A 17,105-nucleotide genomic window follows, 5' to 3' on the forward strand; every position below is an offset into this window, starting at 1 on the left:
ACATCCACAGGGAGCAGCTCAGGAGACCTCCAGTACAAGAGCTGTGCAAACGTTTCAGATGTTAAACAGGATTATCTCCATTTTATTCCTTCCATGAATAATGGGAAGTAAAAAAAATTGTCCAGCCAGCATATACAGCATTACCTATGACACAGAAAATCCAAAACACAGAAACAAATATGTTTTTCTAGTGTGTGTAAGTGCAATAAAAAACCGTCTGTTCAGTACTACAAACCAACCCACGCTCTCAGTTCTACTGCTCAGAAATGCACTTAACGTGATATTCTTCTGCTGGCTTCCTCCAGGCTCTCTGGCAGTCTTTACCATCCAGTTTTGAGTCCCAGAAGATGGTGCACAAGGTGCTTTGAACCAAGACCTTCCCAATACCAACAACTCCTTTTCTGATATCAACTCCCAAAAATGCTGGAAATGTCCCCCAGTGGTGGTGCTTTTTTTTCCTATGTAATCCCAAACAGACCTGGGACACACTAATAACCCTGCTGCGGGCAGGCTCTAATTTCCGTGAGGACACAGCAACCTGCTGAAGTGAGAGGGAATGGAGGAACCTCACTGCTACTCCTCACAACCAACATGAAAGTAGATCTGCCTATCTTTTCCTTGAATTGCTGTGAAATTGAATTTGAGATAAATAAGGGATGGTTTCTGGTATTCTCAGCCAGAGTCACATAGACTTAAGAAGGTAAAAATAACGGGAGTATGTCAAGGTAGATACAAAACCAAATGCAAGCCCAAAAGGGTTCGCCCAACATAGGTAGCAGTTCATGGATGGACCACCTCAGTGTGAAGAAGCTGGGACTGCTTTCCCCTTGGATATGTGTGTCTGGAGGGGGACGCAGGACAGGGCTGCAGCTGAGAGCCTTGAGGTGCTATTCAGGACCCCTGGTTTACACAGCAGCCCCACAGACAGGGTTTAGCCACTGCTGGTGGTGCCCCTGTGTGTGCTTGCAGCAGTTTATGCTCAGTGCTCACCACAGGCCGCTGGAAAGAAGCCACGGGTGGAGTTTGGTGAGTAGGTGGTATCTGAGTTATGACAAAAGTGTTGCAGATAAGTAGTGAAAACAAAGGTCAAGTCCTCCCTGCGTCCCAAGTAAATCCACTCCCAGAGAAACCAACAATCCTTTTGCACCTTTTTCTCTAACACAGTGGAGCAGCATCTCTTCCCCCCTCTGGTGTGCCTGAGCCAGAAGTCAGTGCATGCTGCCTTCACAGCTTTCTTTAAGTTACTGACACTGTCACTGAGCTACACACCACAGTGCAGGTTAGCTTCGACAAGTCCACCCTTAAAGATAAACAGCTCAATTAATTGCCAACTGATTTGCAGAATCCAACAAGCTACAGCTCTCTTGCCTCTCAGACAATCAGAAAAGCTCCTTGTGGACTGCTCCTAACAGCCTCTGGAATGCTAAACATAGCTCTAACCAGTGACCTTTCTAAACACACTGGAGGAAAAAAGCTTGGATGAGCGCCAAATTCCCTGTAAAGAGCTGGATGCATGGTGCCACAGGCAAACCTTCAACAGGGCTCCTCATTGAATACCTCTGGGTTTGTGTCAAGGTCTCGCTGCAGGTGTTGGTTTGAGGAACAAGCTGTTCTTCTAAAGGCAATGGCAAAGTCTACCACTGCTAACTCATCAACAAGTGCCAAACAGATCCTGGCTCTCCCTAAATATTTCTCATTAGATTTCTGGGATACCTATAGGTAAGGCAAGTGCATGGGTGTGTGTTTCATACTGCTGACTTGGGGTAAAGCTATTTAAAGCTTGTCATGTGGGAATTTCCGTTTCCCCACCAGCTCCAGCCTGGCTTCCTCATATTGCCCCTGTTGTCCATACTCTCTCCTGCAAAAGACAATTCTCTGTGCTGAAAAGGTGAGGAAACAGGGTGATTGTTTACTTGCTTTCAGGGAGTTATTTACGTCCACAGAAAACAGTTTCACCTGCTGGCAGCTGTTCAGTTCCTCAAGGGAGGAGTTAATCAGGCAGAGACATAAATAATTACCAACTAGTAGAGTTGGTCTACTTTTTCCTATCCTAAAGGAGCTGAAGTTCTACTTTCTAGTACTTTGTCCTCTTCCATTCTTTCTGTGATTCTAGAGGATGTTGAGCCACAATTTGAGCTATTACTTCAGCAAATACATTTTTCCTTTTCTGCCATAGAGCTACTAAAAATAGCAAAGTATTTCCTCTCAAAACACCTGGCTTTCTTATCCTTCATTTTTTTTTCACTTTTCTGAAGACAGAAACTTATTCCCAATCACCTATTTGCAGACTCTTCCTCATTCTCTCTTTGAGCAGAAAAATAATATTTTACTTATCAGAGGAAAGAGGAATATCTGAGAACCTCCCTTTTGGTTTCAGATTCTCACGTAACACCATTCACACTTACACAAGATGAAGTGTCATGCTTTCCCAAGAGACATCTTGTTAATGTAAACTAAATTTTAGTATTTCTTGTCTTCTCAGCTCCTTAAGCCTCAGGCATACACAAAAATACGACTGCTTTCTCATCAATGCTTTTAGACCATCATCCTTAAATCTGTCCCATGTGTTAACCAGCTTAAAGAAGCAGTCCTGTTGCACTGGACTATTGATCAACCAGGATTAAAGGCTACAAATTAGTGCTTCTCTATGTCCTGGTCCTCCTAAACATTGCTTCCTTGTGGAGAGTAGCTAGTGCAACTGGAAACATATTTCTGTTGCTATTGTAGCCAGGGACAAATTCTGTGTAATAGATTTATTGACCATGAGCACATTTCAGTGAAGCCTTTGAACACTGGGAACTAGGAGGTTAACTCAACAGTGAGAACAAAATGATGGCAAGCTCTTTCTCCAGGGTGAACCTTTTCAAGGTCATGCTCTAACAAACTTATTTACCATGGAAGACAAGCCTAATGGAAGTTCTTAAAGGAGGAGCAGTCATAATTCCTCCCTTTAAGTTTTGCAGCAAATAATTCCATTTCTAGCAAAAACTGTGCATGTTGGGCTTTGTGTTTATCTCCTGCAGATAAATGCACTTGAAGTGCTGATATATGAGATGCTTATGGGAATGTTATCTCTTGGACAACAAAAAAAGGGATGGTGGGGAGGGGACAAACTTGTAAATTCACGGACAGAGATACGCTCCTTGGCAACCAAGTACAAAACACTAGCTCTGTGGCCTTTTGGGCTTTACCAAACTTCATTGACTCTGCAAAGTTTTGTTTAGAGAAAAAAAACACTTTAAAAAAAAAAATGAGCTCTATAATGAAAGCAAATCAACAAAACTTATTATCGAAAAGCTATCGAAACCTATGCTCTGTAGTACTGAGAGGCCTGGACCGTGGGTTGCTGATGATTTTAACACAACCATATGTGTCCTGCTACTTCCTCAAACCTGAGCTACCATGCCCCACTTCACTCTGTGAAATCCCTCCAGATAAATAATTGCAAATGGCTTCTATATGTCTCCAGCTGAAATTACATGGAAACCCTGCCTTTTAGATTCCTTATATAATCCTTTATTCTGTCTGCTGTTTGCTCCAGAAGATTTGAGCAACCTGATTTAGTAGAATGTGTCCCTAACCATGGCAGGGGGTGGAACTCAATGATCTGTAAGGTCCCTTCCAACCCAAACTGTTCCATGAGTCTAAGATATGAAGCCAAAATGTTCTGGCCTACTATCACAGTAGGGGAGAAGAAATTCAGTTGCTTCAGCTGGACTTAGAAAAACACATTGAATTGAGGCTAATATGTCCAAGTAAATCTATGTGCAACTACACCCACTTGGGCTTCAGCTTTTTTCTGGATGACAGACTACAGAGTTGTCTAAAGGAGACCAACCGCTTTAAGTCAGCCTGTTGTTAGGGACAATAAATGAGTTTAGCGAACAGAAAGTTCTGTGAGGGGCTCCAGCAGCATGGGCTGCTTTCTATTTTAACTGGTCATTTTGTGGCAGGAAAACTAAGGAGAACATTTCTGTTTTTTCATAGTATAAAAGTGCAAGATGTTCTCATTCTTGAGTGCATGAAGCACTACACTTCCTTCTAAATGGGACTATAGTGTCTTACACTGAATAGCCATGTGCTTCTGGAAAACATTCTTGATGGTCAGAATAAAACCTCACTCCTGGTCCTTACATATTTTTGTTATCCAAAGGAGTTTCTAAGTCATGAAGAGAAGGTTGTCCATGTGCCTTTGCAGGCAAGTTTTGATGTCCCTCAGTTCTCTCATAAATCTATTTCCAGGCTCCTGAGGTTTGATGTTTCTTTGGAAGGTCTTCTGCTTATACATATGTGATCATACACAAATTAGAGTTGGTTGGAAATTTTGGTAAAGGAACAATTTTTCTGCTGAAAATACCAATCTGTTAAAATTAGAAATAGTCTGGGAATGTGTCGGTTTCAGCAGAACTGGAGAAGGAGACCAGACAGGTTTTAATGGAAACCTGCCTAGCTTTGGACTCTACTAACAGGGAGCATGCCTGGCAGAGAATTTGGCCATATCGGCCTTTCTTTTTCCTGCCTCAGAATAAAATATTCAGAGATTTGAAGCCCTTAACCAAAGGAAAATTCTACCTATCACATGGATCTACTGAGGATATCTGTTTTCAGCTGTCTCTCCTTGGTTACACCCAGAAATGCCCAATAGCCCCATTGCACATAACATGAAGTTGCCCTCCTGGCTCCAATCAGAAATAACATGTCATTATTTCTACAACACCAAGGGAATTTAAAATTTCACTTACAAATAGACTCACCTGCATATGCAGAATTCATCACAAACAGGATTGGATCAACAGCTAAAACCAATGCTGTTCAAACCACAGCATGAGCCACACACCCTACAAAAACATCTCCCACTTGAAACCAGCTTTCTGCATCAACTGACCCAAGCTGCTGTATGCTATTTATAAAACATCCACAGTTCCCATTAGTAATGAGCACTTCACATTTCCAAAACATTGACAGCCTTATTTGCTGTTCTTTGAAGAGCACTAAGATTTGGATTTTGCTTTTTCTACAAGTTTATCTGGTACTAGTTCGGAACTGACAAATTGCATTCATGCATTTCTTAAAATCACCAGGAGCACTGATCTTACTGAAACCTTCTATTCAGTGCCCTGCCCTTCCAGGAATTTAAGTTCCTTGATTCCACTGAGTGCCTGTATCTTCCACTGACATCTGTGCTTCTGTGTACCTCTTGCTCTTTTTTTATCTTTGTATGCCTTGCAATCTTCCATTCTGATCCTATAGCTAAGACTTTCTAGAAGAGACATAATCAGTTCTTTAAACAGTGACAAAACCAGCCCATCATCATGACTTCAGTGTTGATGAATCTGATACTTTTATCACCAACCTTGACTGTGACACAAAAGGCAGTAGGTTTTGGTGTGTGATTTATGACACACCTCCAAAGGAACAGGAAATTCTAGCCACCATTTAAAACACAACACCAGCCTCCTCATAGTACTCACATTAAATAATGTTTCTTGGGTTCAGAAGCAGAAAAGGGAGAGAACAAATGCATATAATGATGTTGTGCAAATGAATCCACTAAGTTAATGCCAGCTTGACTGTCAGAGAGACAACTGAAACACTTTTCTTCTTGAATTTGGTACCATGTGGCATCCACAAGTTAATGAGCAATTACAACATTAACACTGAGGAATATCTTTTTATTTTGCTGGTTTCTGTAAGAACAGAGGGGTTTTTTCCCCAAAAGCATAACCAAATTCCATCAATAGCACCATATCAATGTCAGGCTACAGTATTTGTTTTCACTACAGAAACAACATTAGCCTGTGGGGACAGATGTTAACGTGTATTCATTGCTCAAATTATTACAAAATTGAGCTTCTAGAACAAGATGGATTGGATTTCTTACAGAAATGATGGAAAAAGTCATCAATAACTTCAAAAAATGAAAATAAAATTTACTCATGCTGTGGCTTTGTGCCCTGTGGTTAGGTGACTCTGCCTAATACAAAGTACTCCCAGATCCAAGTTCTTCCTCAGGAGCTTTTGTAACATCTCTCTCCTGAAAAGACTCCCTGGTGCCAAACAATCTAAAGGAGCTCAAAGTGAAGTGTTTTCATCTTTGGGGTTATTAATTTCTCTCTCCTCAAGACAAATGTCTATTTTAACCAAACAAGAAAAGACACAGCATGTCTCATCCCCCGTCCATGTTAGCTGGAACTTGCCAACTGGCTCAAAAGTTTTTGTTAAGGCCCTTCCAGACAGACATGCTCAGACAGTGTGGTTGCAGAAACCTCATTTCCTTAGGAAGAGAGATTGAAAATTAATAACTACCCCCATGTATTTTTAGAACAACCAAATCCTGGAACTTTATAGAACCCTAATGACAATTTTCTTTAATATCAGTGCACCTCCATTAGCAACTTCAGCCATTCCACCATCTCATCCAGCTGAGCATGCAACCCTAAGCAGTAAGAGGAACATCCCACTCGAATGAACAAGGAGTTCTTGAGCTTCTTCCCTTCAGTACTGCTTGTCTTTTGGTACCTGAAGTTTGTTACCAGAGACATCTGCTTAGTACCTCTCACTAGTTAGTACACAGATGAAAAGTAGCTACTATAGTTCTAAACTGAAAACTTTGTCAGTGAAATTTCTATATAAAATTCCAAATAAGTAACTGTTATGCTGGCAAGAAACACCCTGGACCTAATAATAATAGTAATAACAACAACAATAATAATATTAAGCCTTACTCTTATGAAAGCACACCATGTCTAGAACTGAGCTGTGACATCAAGGTGAAAGCCAGAATCTCAAAACCAGCCATGTGCTTATAATTACTCTGAACTTTAGCTGCTTGTGTTGGTTATATTACAATCACATCATTGGAAAAAGCAAAATATCTGCTTGCATTCTAGAGATAATTGTGGAAAGGACAGAAATGGGAATTTGACAGTCCCTTTGAGATAAACAGTTATAAATAATGGGTTATACGCTCCATTTCCAGATAAAAACAGGAGCTGGAGAACACTGTGCTAACTTACTTCAGTTCACTAAAAAGCTGCTACACTCAAAGAATCAAAATAAATGCAGGCAAGTGCCCCATTAAAAGGAGCCACTAGACCCTTACATTTTTTGCCTTTTAAAGTTCTTTACATCAGCAGCAGTTGTATGCCAAACAAAAGCAGAATATCAGCCAGAATGGTGGCTCTGAACTTCTGCAACTTCATTTAACAGAACACGACTAGAGCATTTCTTACATGAAGTTGGAGGAAGTAAAAAAACCTGAGAAAGCAAAGTCTGAAGAGAAACAATAATAGGAGAAAATTGCAATTTTTAATCTGTCCAAATAGTCTGAATTCACTTGTTTATTCATTACTCACAGTGACACAGACATTGGTACCCAGAACCTTTTCTAAAGGAAAAACACCTCCACTGGCCAGCCCCCCTTTTATAAACGTGTTTTTGATCTTTTGTACTTTCCTCCCAAAGTTTTAAGTCCATGACGTTATTGATGTTGTTCACATTTTTGTAAGGATCACGCACTCTTAATTATTCAGCAGTAATTGTTCAGTTGAGATTTTTCCACCAAGCTGCCAGGAACAGGTAAACGTGTGTGTGCACATGTGCTTCTCTCTGAAGGAGCTGTGGGAGCTGGTCTTGAGGAGGAGGGGGTAACAAAGTAAATCTATGGCATGTATTCATGTAAAACTGAGCCCACACCACAGCTCTCTGGTGGGGAAAAAAAAAAAAGGAAAAAAAGAAAAAGAACTTTACCTCATTCCATTCCAGTCTTGGCCAACTGTGTTAGCACTGGTTGCAGCCCCATTAGACCACTTGCTGACATGCTGCAACTCCTTAAGGTCCCCAAAGCTCCTCATTTCCTGCTGATCTAGATTCCTGCCATTACAGGAAGCTGATGAAGCGTAGGAGGGCTCCAGTGAGTGCCAGAAGCAACACGAGCTGTGCAGCAGAAATGTGTGTCCAGAAGAGAAGAAGGGAAGGTGACAGAGGGGCAACAACACCTTTTGGTATTGGTAAGCCACTATGCCAGCTCTTGGGAAACCATACCCTAGGGAAGACATTTTCCTTGTCTGTGCCACACAATTCCCAGAGACATGCAGCATCCCCCAGGAATGATTCGGAGCAACAGGCATTACCCTCTCTGAGTCACCATTTGGAGGAGTTGTTTGCCCAGAAATCTCAAGGCAGCCTGCAGAGCAGACTGTTGCTACCCAAACTCTGCATTTATGAAATGTTTTGCAGTCAAGCCAGGTGGTCTGCAGTACTTGCCAGATGATTTGCAACGTTCCTTTACAATTATTGTGCACAATTTTACCTGACATTTAACAAGTGATTTTGATCCACTAGGAGAACAATAGTGGGTCAGTGTTTCAAGGTGCTTATTGTGCTTTACTAACCTGACTGAAGACCATCCACTCTTTCCCACTAGGGTAGGTTTTTGCTGGTGTCAGAAGCTGAACTGGCTATCCAAGTGTAACTCCAAGTTTAACTATCCAAGGACAACTACAGCTGGCAGGAGCAAGCTGAGTGCTGAAGGTGGATGAGGGGAGCAGAGCTGTTAGATCAGCTCACCTCATCCCATAAGAGGTTATGGGATACAAAGGCTGGTCTAACTTTTGAATGACAGCAAGGTCTAACAGTCATTTAACAAGTGGCCAAACCAGCTCAAAGTGACCTGGAACAGCTGCAAGTTCTCACTTAAGCTTTTGCAGTGTTATACAGCAAGAAAATGGCAGGCCTGAGAACACAATTAAGAGTCGCTCTCCGGGGCCTCCCTCTTGCATTGGACTTGCCTCCCTTCCCAGCCAGCCTGTGGTTTCTCCAGTGCCTGACAGCAGCCCTTCCAGCTGTGCTGACTCCAGGGGTGATGTGACATCCATTTGCTAAGAACTGGACTGGGACCAACAGCTCCTTTTGTATCTCCCCACAGCCATCACTGCTTCTTCTTCACTATTGACTTGGACAAAATTCAAATTAGTTGCCTATGGGTGAAAGGTTCCTTGTCCCATCCTGAATTCCACGCTCCCACTTCTCCCTAGCTTCCAGCTGTCATCTCCTACCCGTCTTCCGTTCAGTGGCTCTCTGAGCTTCTTGACCATTTTCAGCTGTCCCCTTTGTGCCTTCATCCAGCTTTCTGACCTCCAGAACCTGCCTGTCCTCTTTCCTTTGTCCCTCCTGCTTAAGTCAGATTCTCTTTGCTCTTGAGCTACACTGATCTTGTATTGTTTTCCTCCAGTTTCAGCATCACTGGCACCACTCTCAGCTTCCACCACAAACCAACTTGGACCTCAGTGTCTCAGTCCCAGGTTCTCCTCTCTCCCTCTTTCACCACACTCAATGTTAGCCGGTTGTCCTGCTCCCTCACTTCTTAGTCCAAGGGAACTCAGGTTCCTTCTTAGTTTCTGGCTTTTAACTGAAAAATTCAGCTACCCAGCCAACAGCAGCTGAAAAGACCAAAATTAGCAGTCACTGCATGCTCCAGAGAAATGGAAAAGATAGGACAAAATGGTTGGACTGCAGTGATAAAAGCTACAGGGTGTAACTGAAGGGCAAAATACTACGGATCCTGGGCACACTCAGGGGTTTCCGGCCTGGAACCCGCGCTGCAACATCGCCTCGGGCTGACACAAGGTGGCCTCTGTGGCTCACAGAACAGGACGTGTGACAAACAGGTGGGCACAGCATTCCAGCCTACAAAGTAGTCACTAAATGGATGTAGGCTTCAGAAATATATCCATCACATAAGTAAGATTCCACCTGCAATTAAATGATTTAAATGTGTAGGTTTGCTAAGTAACATCATTGCTGAAAATAACTAACCACCAATACATGTTGTGTTTTTCTTTCAAGGGACAAAATATGAGGGTTATACCCTAATACCTGACATTTGGATGTGATTTAAGCAAGTGCACAGCTGAGTATAGAAATGAATCCAAGCCAGGCACGTGCTTCTTTTTCTGGACTGAGGACCACACAGCAAATAGCTGGACTCTAACATAGGTGATCTCCTACACCCCAAGGCTCCTACACAGCTACAGGAATTGCTTGGTTAGGATCAATATGCTGCCAGTTCATGGAGGAGCTGCTTCCCAAGTCCTCAGCTCTTGCTAAGTGAGATCCTCTACTCTGTTGGGGATTTTAGTAGTGAAGTATTTCAATCCTTCCAGAAAAGTGGAACAATATCTCAGTGAGAAGGTTTTCAAGACTGGGAGGAGGGATTCTCAAGTAAACCCACTCACCCATTCCAACATTTTGTTTTGAAACCATAATTTCAACCTACACTACAACTCCAATAACTCCACTAAAACAATACATATTTTAGGTTTAATTAGGCAAAAATAATTCCCTTTTCTAATAAAGGTCCTTAAGAACTTGAGCTTATTCCCTGAAAAGAAACTTCCTACAAATATTATGGGAGATGAGATTATGTTGGTAATTTCAGAATGAGAAGAGGTCATCTCCTGGAGCACTTGCTGCTCCCTCGCCTTGCCTGGTTTCGGAAAGTCAGGTTCTTTCTAGCAGAACTGAGTCCAGATCAGAACAGACTCCAGTCCCTCTTGCACAGAAAGCTCCCCCAAGTTTGTACATGAGTTGTGTGATCTTTGTGGCACATGAAGGACAGAAGGGACAGAGCACATCCAGCTCCTCCAGTCTACACAGATACCAGCCATGTACTTGAAAGTTTGGATTTGTTAGGAAAACAGTCATCAGCATCAGATCAGCTGCACTCAAGTTACCTCCAAACCCACACATAAAACATGGGAAGCTTTTTAAAAATAAATTACAGGTTGTTCTAATTATAAAATTAAGTGTATTTTAGATTAGTAGTTTATTTTTTTAACAATGTTTCCCTGTAATGATATATCATCTTATAAGGCATGTTCTTTCCAAAACAGAAACATGTTATTTAAATGAACACATCATGTAGTTATTGGGATAATTATTAGCACAAATATCCTTGAGACAAAATGCTTGCCAAAAGCTGTTTCAAATGTTTCCATTTTAGCAGCCTCAAAGACAAGTAACTTTTAAAAGCACTCAATTTACATTCTCTTTTATGTAAGTTAGGAATCCTTAAAAAAAAAGATTGCTGTTGGTATTACCAATATTTTCTCCAATTTTCTAGTACTGAGGGGCTGTACGGATTTATATTTTTTATTTTAATGCCCATTTCAGAATAAAAAAGTGCATATGAAAGGTCGACCTTAGTTGGGGATAAAAGCAACACAGATGACAAAACATTTGCATTTTAGCAAGATTAGCAGTCTCAAATAGGCTTAAATTATGACTATTCATATATTTAAATCTACACAAATCACATCTGTTTAGTCCTTAAGAATAAAGCATGCTATAAGCACAGTCCTTGAAAGAGGCCCTATCTTTTTACTTGGAGAGATTTCATGAATCAAAAAATCCTTTCAAAAATCCCTATAAAATGTTGAGGGGGGAAAGGCAGCAAGTATTAATGAGACTATCTATTTTATGCCACATAGAAGCATTAGGATTCATCCTTAGAATTATCATCTATTTCTCTGGGCAGTTCCCGACTGCAGCCACTGATAATGGGGCTTTTTTCCAAAATGCAGTCAGGCCATAGTTCATCTCAGACAAACTGAGTAATTTCAACACTCTGCATTTCTTTAGGAAATATGCTAATTTTATAATAAAAGCAAGGCCTTTTGGCTCAGCTGGCCAGTAAAACTTGCTCTGGTCTCAGTGAGAGCACAACTGGATCTTTTCTACAGCTAAGATGACAAATTATCTTTCTGTTAAGCAGCATTCAGAACAGTAATTGAGGTCTTGCTAAGCTTGACAGATACCATAAGCAACTCAAAGGAAACAGTAACAGCTGGATTAATATATTAACCACTGCTTTACAACGGCAAATGGAAGCCTTAATTTCCTCCTTGCATGTACTATATACATGGTATAATGAAAAACATTTTGCTAAGTTTGTACTCATTCCACATTCACTACTATAAATCAATTCAAATTAGTAATGTTATATGTTTGTCTAACAAATTACTTGTTTTGGCACTTCAGCATGAGCAAAACAAACTTAGAAGAGCAGGATGTGTCTGATCACAGCTAGACCTACCACATCTGCTAAAAACTGCAGTGTCTGAAGCTGGAACAGTGTAAAGCAGCTCAATCAGCAATCAGAACTGCCAGGAGAGTAAGGGACTTGCCCCCAGAAATACCAAATCTACATGTACATCCTTGAAAACAAAGATCATTTGAAGAATAAAAAGCCTTCTCTGGAAATGATAATGGATATAGTAGCTGATCCTTTGAGGAACTGGCTTTTCCACTGCCTTCAGGGGATTACTCATGCAACAGGTTTTGAGCCTAGAAGCTCAGGTACTGATTCCCAGCTGATCAAATGGGCAGTTTCAGGTTTTTCTTACACCAAAGATCATGCAAAAATCTAGGTACTTACACAGCAAAATGATAGATAAAACACTTCCACCCACTGGGCCTCTCCAGGAAGTTGTAGACCTGCCCCTGTGTGCTGGTTTTGGTCAGATATTGGCTCTGGAAGCACTCCGTGGTCCGGGCCCTGCCAGCTCCGCTGTCCAAGCAGGCTGCAGCCTTTGTGCCTTCCCCGGGGCTCTGGGGAATCCCAGGTCCCTTATCCACGGAGGGGTCTGGATTCAGTGCCACAGGAGAGTACTGCATGGTGCTTAGGTTCCCCCTGACTTCCAGCAACGCTGAAGATTTGCTATTTCCACTCAGAGTGCTCAGCTGGAGAGTGGAGCCTTGATCCTCCCCACGGTGCTTACACACGGGGTACCCAGCAGTTTCTCCGCCACCACAGGACATCCTGCAACAACACACAGGTATTGCTGCCTCTGATCAATATTTAAAGTCATGAAGGAAGGATTGGATGTCTTCCCTGCCCAGGGTTCTCCAGCAGCTGATAAGATGACTTTGTGCTGTTATCAGGGAGCTTCTCTGTTGACACAAGTGTGAGCTGCCAGCCTGTCACCTGCTGTCACTCACAGCCTCTGAAATTAAATCAGAAAAACATATGAGACAGTGACACGTGCTTGACACCAGAAGGAACAGGAGTCTGGGAAAGGAAAGAGGTTGAGAGTTCTGGAGGAAGGAAAGAAAATTAAGTTTCAAAATGACATTGTTAAGAAGGAAGCCTAGAACTATTTAAACAGTGCAACACTTGTACAGCAGCAGAGTCTTGAGAACTGATCCTACCAGATTACTTTAAGCTGAGCAGTTCTTGAAGTGTCCTGATTAGAGATGGAAGTGTTGCCCAAAACACACCTGAATGAGGCTTTGAACTTCAACACCTACACCTCAGGAAAACTCATCTAGACCAGCAACATTACACGAAGAATTTAAGACTTAAATAAATTATTTCAGTCACCTCACGGGACCCGATCTTGCAGTCCACAGAACCCTGGAACAACTTTTCTCAAGTGTAAAAACAGGGATGCCATTAATGATAACTGATACTGGGAGGTTAATATTGCTACAAGGGAAAAGATCGAAGACTCCTGGCCTGATCCCCAATTTTCTTCAAGCCCTTTAATGTTTACAGCTAATTTTGCTACTCTCAAACAAGTACCTAGACAAAATAGAATAGACAATAGGCTCAGTATGTATTTCATGAAGCAGACTTAAGTTGTTGCTAATACAAAGCAGCAATTTCTTATCAGCAATTTTAATAATTTTGTGAGACTGATAGCAGATGTATTTTTTGTACTGCCTTATTTCTTACACACCACATTTCGAGTTACTTTAGCCTCAGCAGAATATTTCAGAGAGACAATTTCAGCCTTCAGCCCCCTTTTTGAAATTAAGCCTATGTTTTGCTGTGGCTTAAAGCTCCTCATGTGTAGTGAACAAACTCCCATGGCAGTACATCTGAACAGAGCCCTCCAAGTTATTCCACAAAATATTTACATGCATACATTTTACATGACTTTTTACTCTGGGCTAATTTCTTAACACTGCTCATGGAAACGTGAGCATCAGTTCACATTTCTGCATCAGTCCTAGAGCAAAGAGAGAAATACGTCCCTTCCCTCAGCAGTTCTCTTAATGAACAGCTGGAGGGTGCAAACACACATTAAAGCACAAAGCCCTTCGTCCAAGCCAGGCTGCAGCAGGTCACTAAGAAGCACCTCTAAGAACATTCATTCACTTTGGGGTGCTGAGGCTGCCTGGGCAAGGCTGTCTATGCCGAGCTGCAAACACAGCTCCCTGGAACACCTTTCCTGGGCTGCTCCATCCAGACACGGGATCCCACAGACACGGCACAGAAAAACCTGAAACCATCTGGCAAACAGCACCTACTTTCTCTAGGCGGATCCCTCTCCTGGCGGCTGCTCCACACCGCAGGCTCCCTGGAAAGGTGCAGGACAGGAGCTGCTGCCTGGCTCTGCCCACAGCTCCCCAAGTCCCACCCTGAGGAAGGCAGGGGCCCTCCCTTTGGGCTGCCTTATATGGCTGCCCTTGCAAAAGGCACAGAAAGAACCGGGAACAGTTTGGATGATTTCAGAGAGAAGTTACTTCTGTCTCTTCCTGCTGTCAAAACCAGCGATCACAAGCAACAGATTAACTTCCCTCCCAGTCTTCTTCTTATCTGCAGACACTTCATTGCAATGCGTTAAAAGCAGCATTTTCTTACTGCACATCTTTAAACACTGAATTAGGTGATGCCTACAGCAAGCTGGAGGCTCTGCATCCTTCTTTCATACTGGGAAAGTCTAAACAGCAGCTTCAGTTGCACAGGAATTTTTCCACCAAAGTTTTGGCAAAGCCAAAAGCAGCACTTTGTTGTTACATCAAGTAATGGAAAATTTTTTGTATTAATTTGGGAGGAAGATAATCCCAAGCATAACCATTCCAGCATCAAACTCCCCATTTTATTGTTGACCTTTCTAATCAAGAAGAAGAAGAAAGTGAATACTGCTGTTTCTCTTCTTTCCTCCCTCTTGCAACAGAAATCAGACTGTTGTCTGCAATGCCAGCATTCCAAATATAAGCTTCCCACTTGTCCAGAGCCAGGAGTTTGAGAATGGAACAAAGGTACCCCTTTCACCCTACGTTTATCATCAGTGGGGGAATGCTGTCATTGCACATAGTCTTCAATTTTTATCATAGTTTTTCATGGGGCTAAGTTATCTCTTTCCTTTGAAAGATTATTCCAGAAAGTTATTTCTTAGTTTCCCAGTTATATTTCCATACCACTGCAAAAACCCTAAACCAAAAACCCAAAAAGTTCCTTTCTTTTTTCTTGACACATGAGACATGTAGTCTGATCTAAAAACCAGCCCATCCAGAACATTCTCCTTGGATGCTGTGTTGCTCAGTTTACCCTGTGCACAGAATGGAATACAATATTCCACACACTACTGCAGGTGAGTGGTCATTGAGAACCGACACCTGACTGGAGCCACAAAAATCCTTCACCAGGTTTTTGCTTCTTCCTGAAATGCTTTCTGCATCAATTACTACTTTTATACTCTCTGCTCTATCAACTTTTCCAGACGGTAATTTGTTAAATGAAAAAAATGCCACCTCTTCTCACCTCTGACCTCTCCTGAATGAAATTACTCAAGCTCTACAAAACTAGCTGAAGTATGGAGGGGAAAAAAGAATTAAAAAACCCCTAACAAACCAAACAAAAACCACCAACCAACCAAGAAGTAATTTTCTTGGATATTTTAAGGTTAAAAATAAGTTTCTTTGAGTAGCACCCAGCTTTACTGAAAATACAAAAACTCAACATAATAGCAGCAGGTTTGAAACCCCAGCAGAAATAGAAACCAGAGCACCTGACTCCTATTTCTTAGTCGGGGAAAAGATGATTTAATGATAAGATTTTAAAAGACTGAGCTGTGGAAGACATGAACTCATTCCTTCACACACCCCCAAAAGCAGTATATCACATCTTTGGGTCAAAATCTCAAAAGGCAATTAATCACCTAACTAATTTATGACTTACATCAAATGCATGATTTCAGGGATTTCTAAATACTGAAGTGTGCACACAACACCCTGCCACTGTGTATCTACAGAATTGTGGCTTCTGTCGCGGGGCTCACTTCATGTGTTTAATTTTGGTGGGCCTGATGCCACCCCCATGCTCAGAGAGCACATCTTCCTCACCCTGACAGCACTGCATTTAGGATTAGACCTGGGAATTTATAACCAGAAGCCCAGGATGGGAAGGCACAGAGAAATGTCTGGCTCTGAGATGCATTTTTGATCCCCTTCTTGAGGAGGAGGCACTTCTCAAAGACAAACCTAAACACAGCACCACTGGCACCACACGTCACTGTCTCCTCCAGGGGCTGTGTTTTAGAAAGAAAGTGTTAATGAGTCATGCAAGAAACAGATAATAATGAACCCTAGTGCTAGAAAATATCTTGAAGGGTAAATAACAGATGAGACTTGAAAAACATTCCCGCGCCCCTCTGTCCATCACAGATTCCATTCTCCGGACGTAAGCTCTCTGCATCAGTGCTCCTGAACATCTGCTCTGGATCCGTGAGCTCCAGCACTGCCAGCCCTGATACCCAGGAGCTGGACACTGCTGAGTGCCACACAGCCCTCTTAACAATGATCACATCGGGGCACAAATCCAGTGAGTTGTGGGGCTCCAGCTGCTGGTGCCCAGAACGCCTTTAAGGGGGCAAAATGCCAGCCCTTGCTTTCTGCTTCAGCTTCCCAGCCTGGTGGGCTCTTACAAGGTACTGTAAACAAAGGTCATTAAGGATCATGAAATGGGGCTTCAGCTCTGAGTTCACTTATCAGTACGCCCTGTACTTTTTATTTTTGAACTGTAGGTTGAAAAATGGAGCAATAGTTGTGGTGCAAATCTGTTACACAGCTCAGTTGTCTGCGGACCACTTGGCAGCCCATTTAACGTGCACCATTATTCTCCTTCACAAGGATATGCTGAATGTAAACTAAGATTATCATGACTTGTACACTGTGGTATTGGAAAGATGGTGCAAGTCCAGATTGAGACACTGGGCTTTCACTCTCTCCAAAAGTTTGCCAAGTGAAATCTATTGTAGCATTTTACCACACAGAGAAAGATATGACATGATAAATTGCCTTTTATGAGTGCTGGCAGT

At 42.1% G+C, this 17,105-nt stretch overlaps 1 protein-coding gene across 1 annotated transcript in view; it reads right to left on the bottom strand.

Annotated features, from left to right (window-relative positions):
- LOC309572709 (potassium voltage-gated channel subfamily KQT member 1-like) overlaps positions 1-12,819 on the bottom strand; it is a gene marked incomplete at both ends in the record, with an annotated part of 421,148 nt that extends 408,329 nt beyond the window's left edge. Inside the window, one exon of the mRNA XM_082281146.1 lies at positions 12,437-12,819. Within this exon, the coding sequence (XP_082137272.1) occupies positions 12,437-12,819 (383 nt within the window). The remainder of the gene's footprint in view (positions 1-12,436) is intronic.
- Positions 12,820-17,105: the final 4,286 nt, after the last annotated feature.

The sequence above is a fragment of the Coloeus monedula genome, assembly GCF_965178545.1.
Source record: "Coloeus monedula genome assembly, chromosome: 4".
Lineage (NCBI taxonomy): Eukaryota > Metazoa > Chordata > Aves > Passeriformes > Corvidae > Coloeus > Coloeus monedula.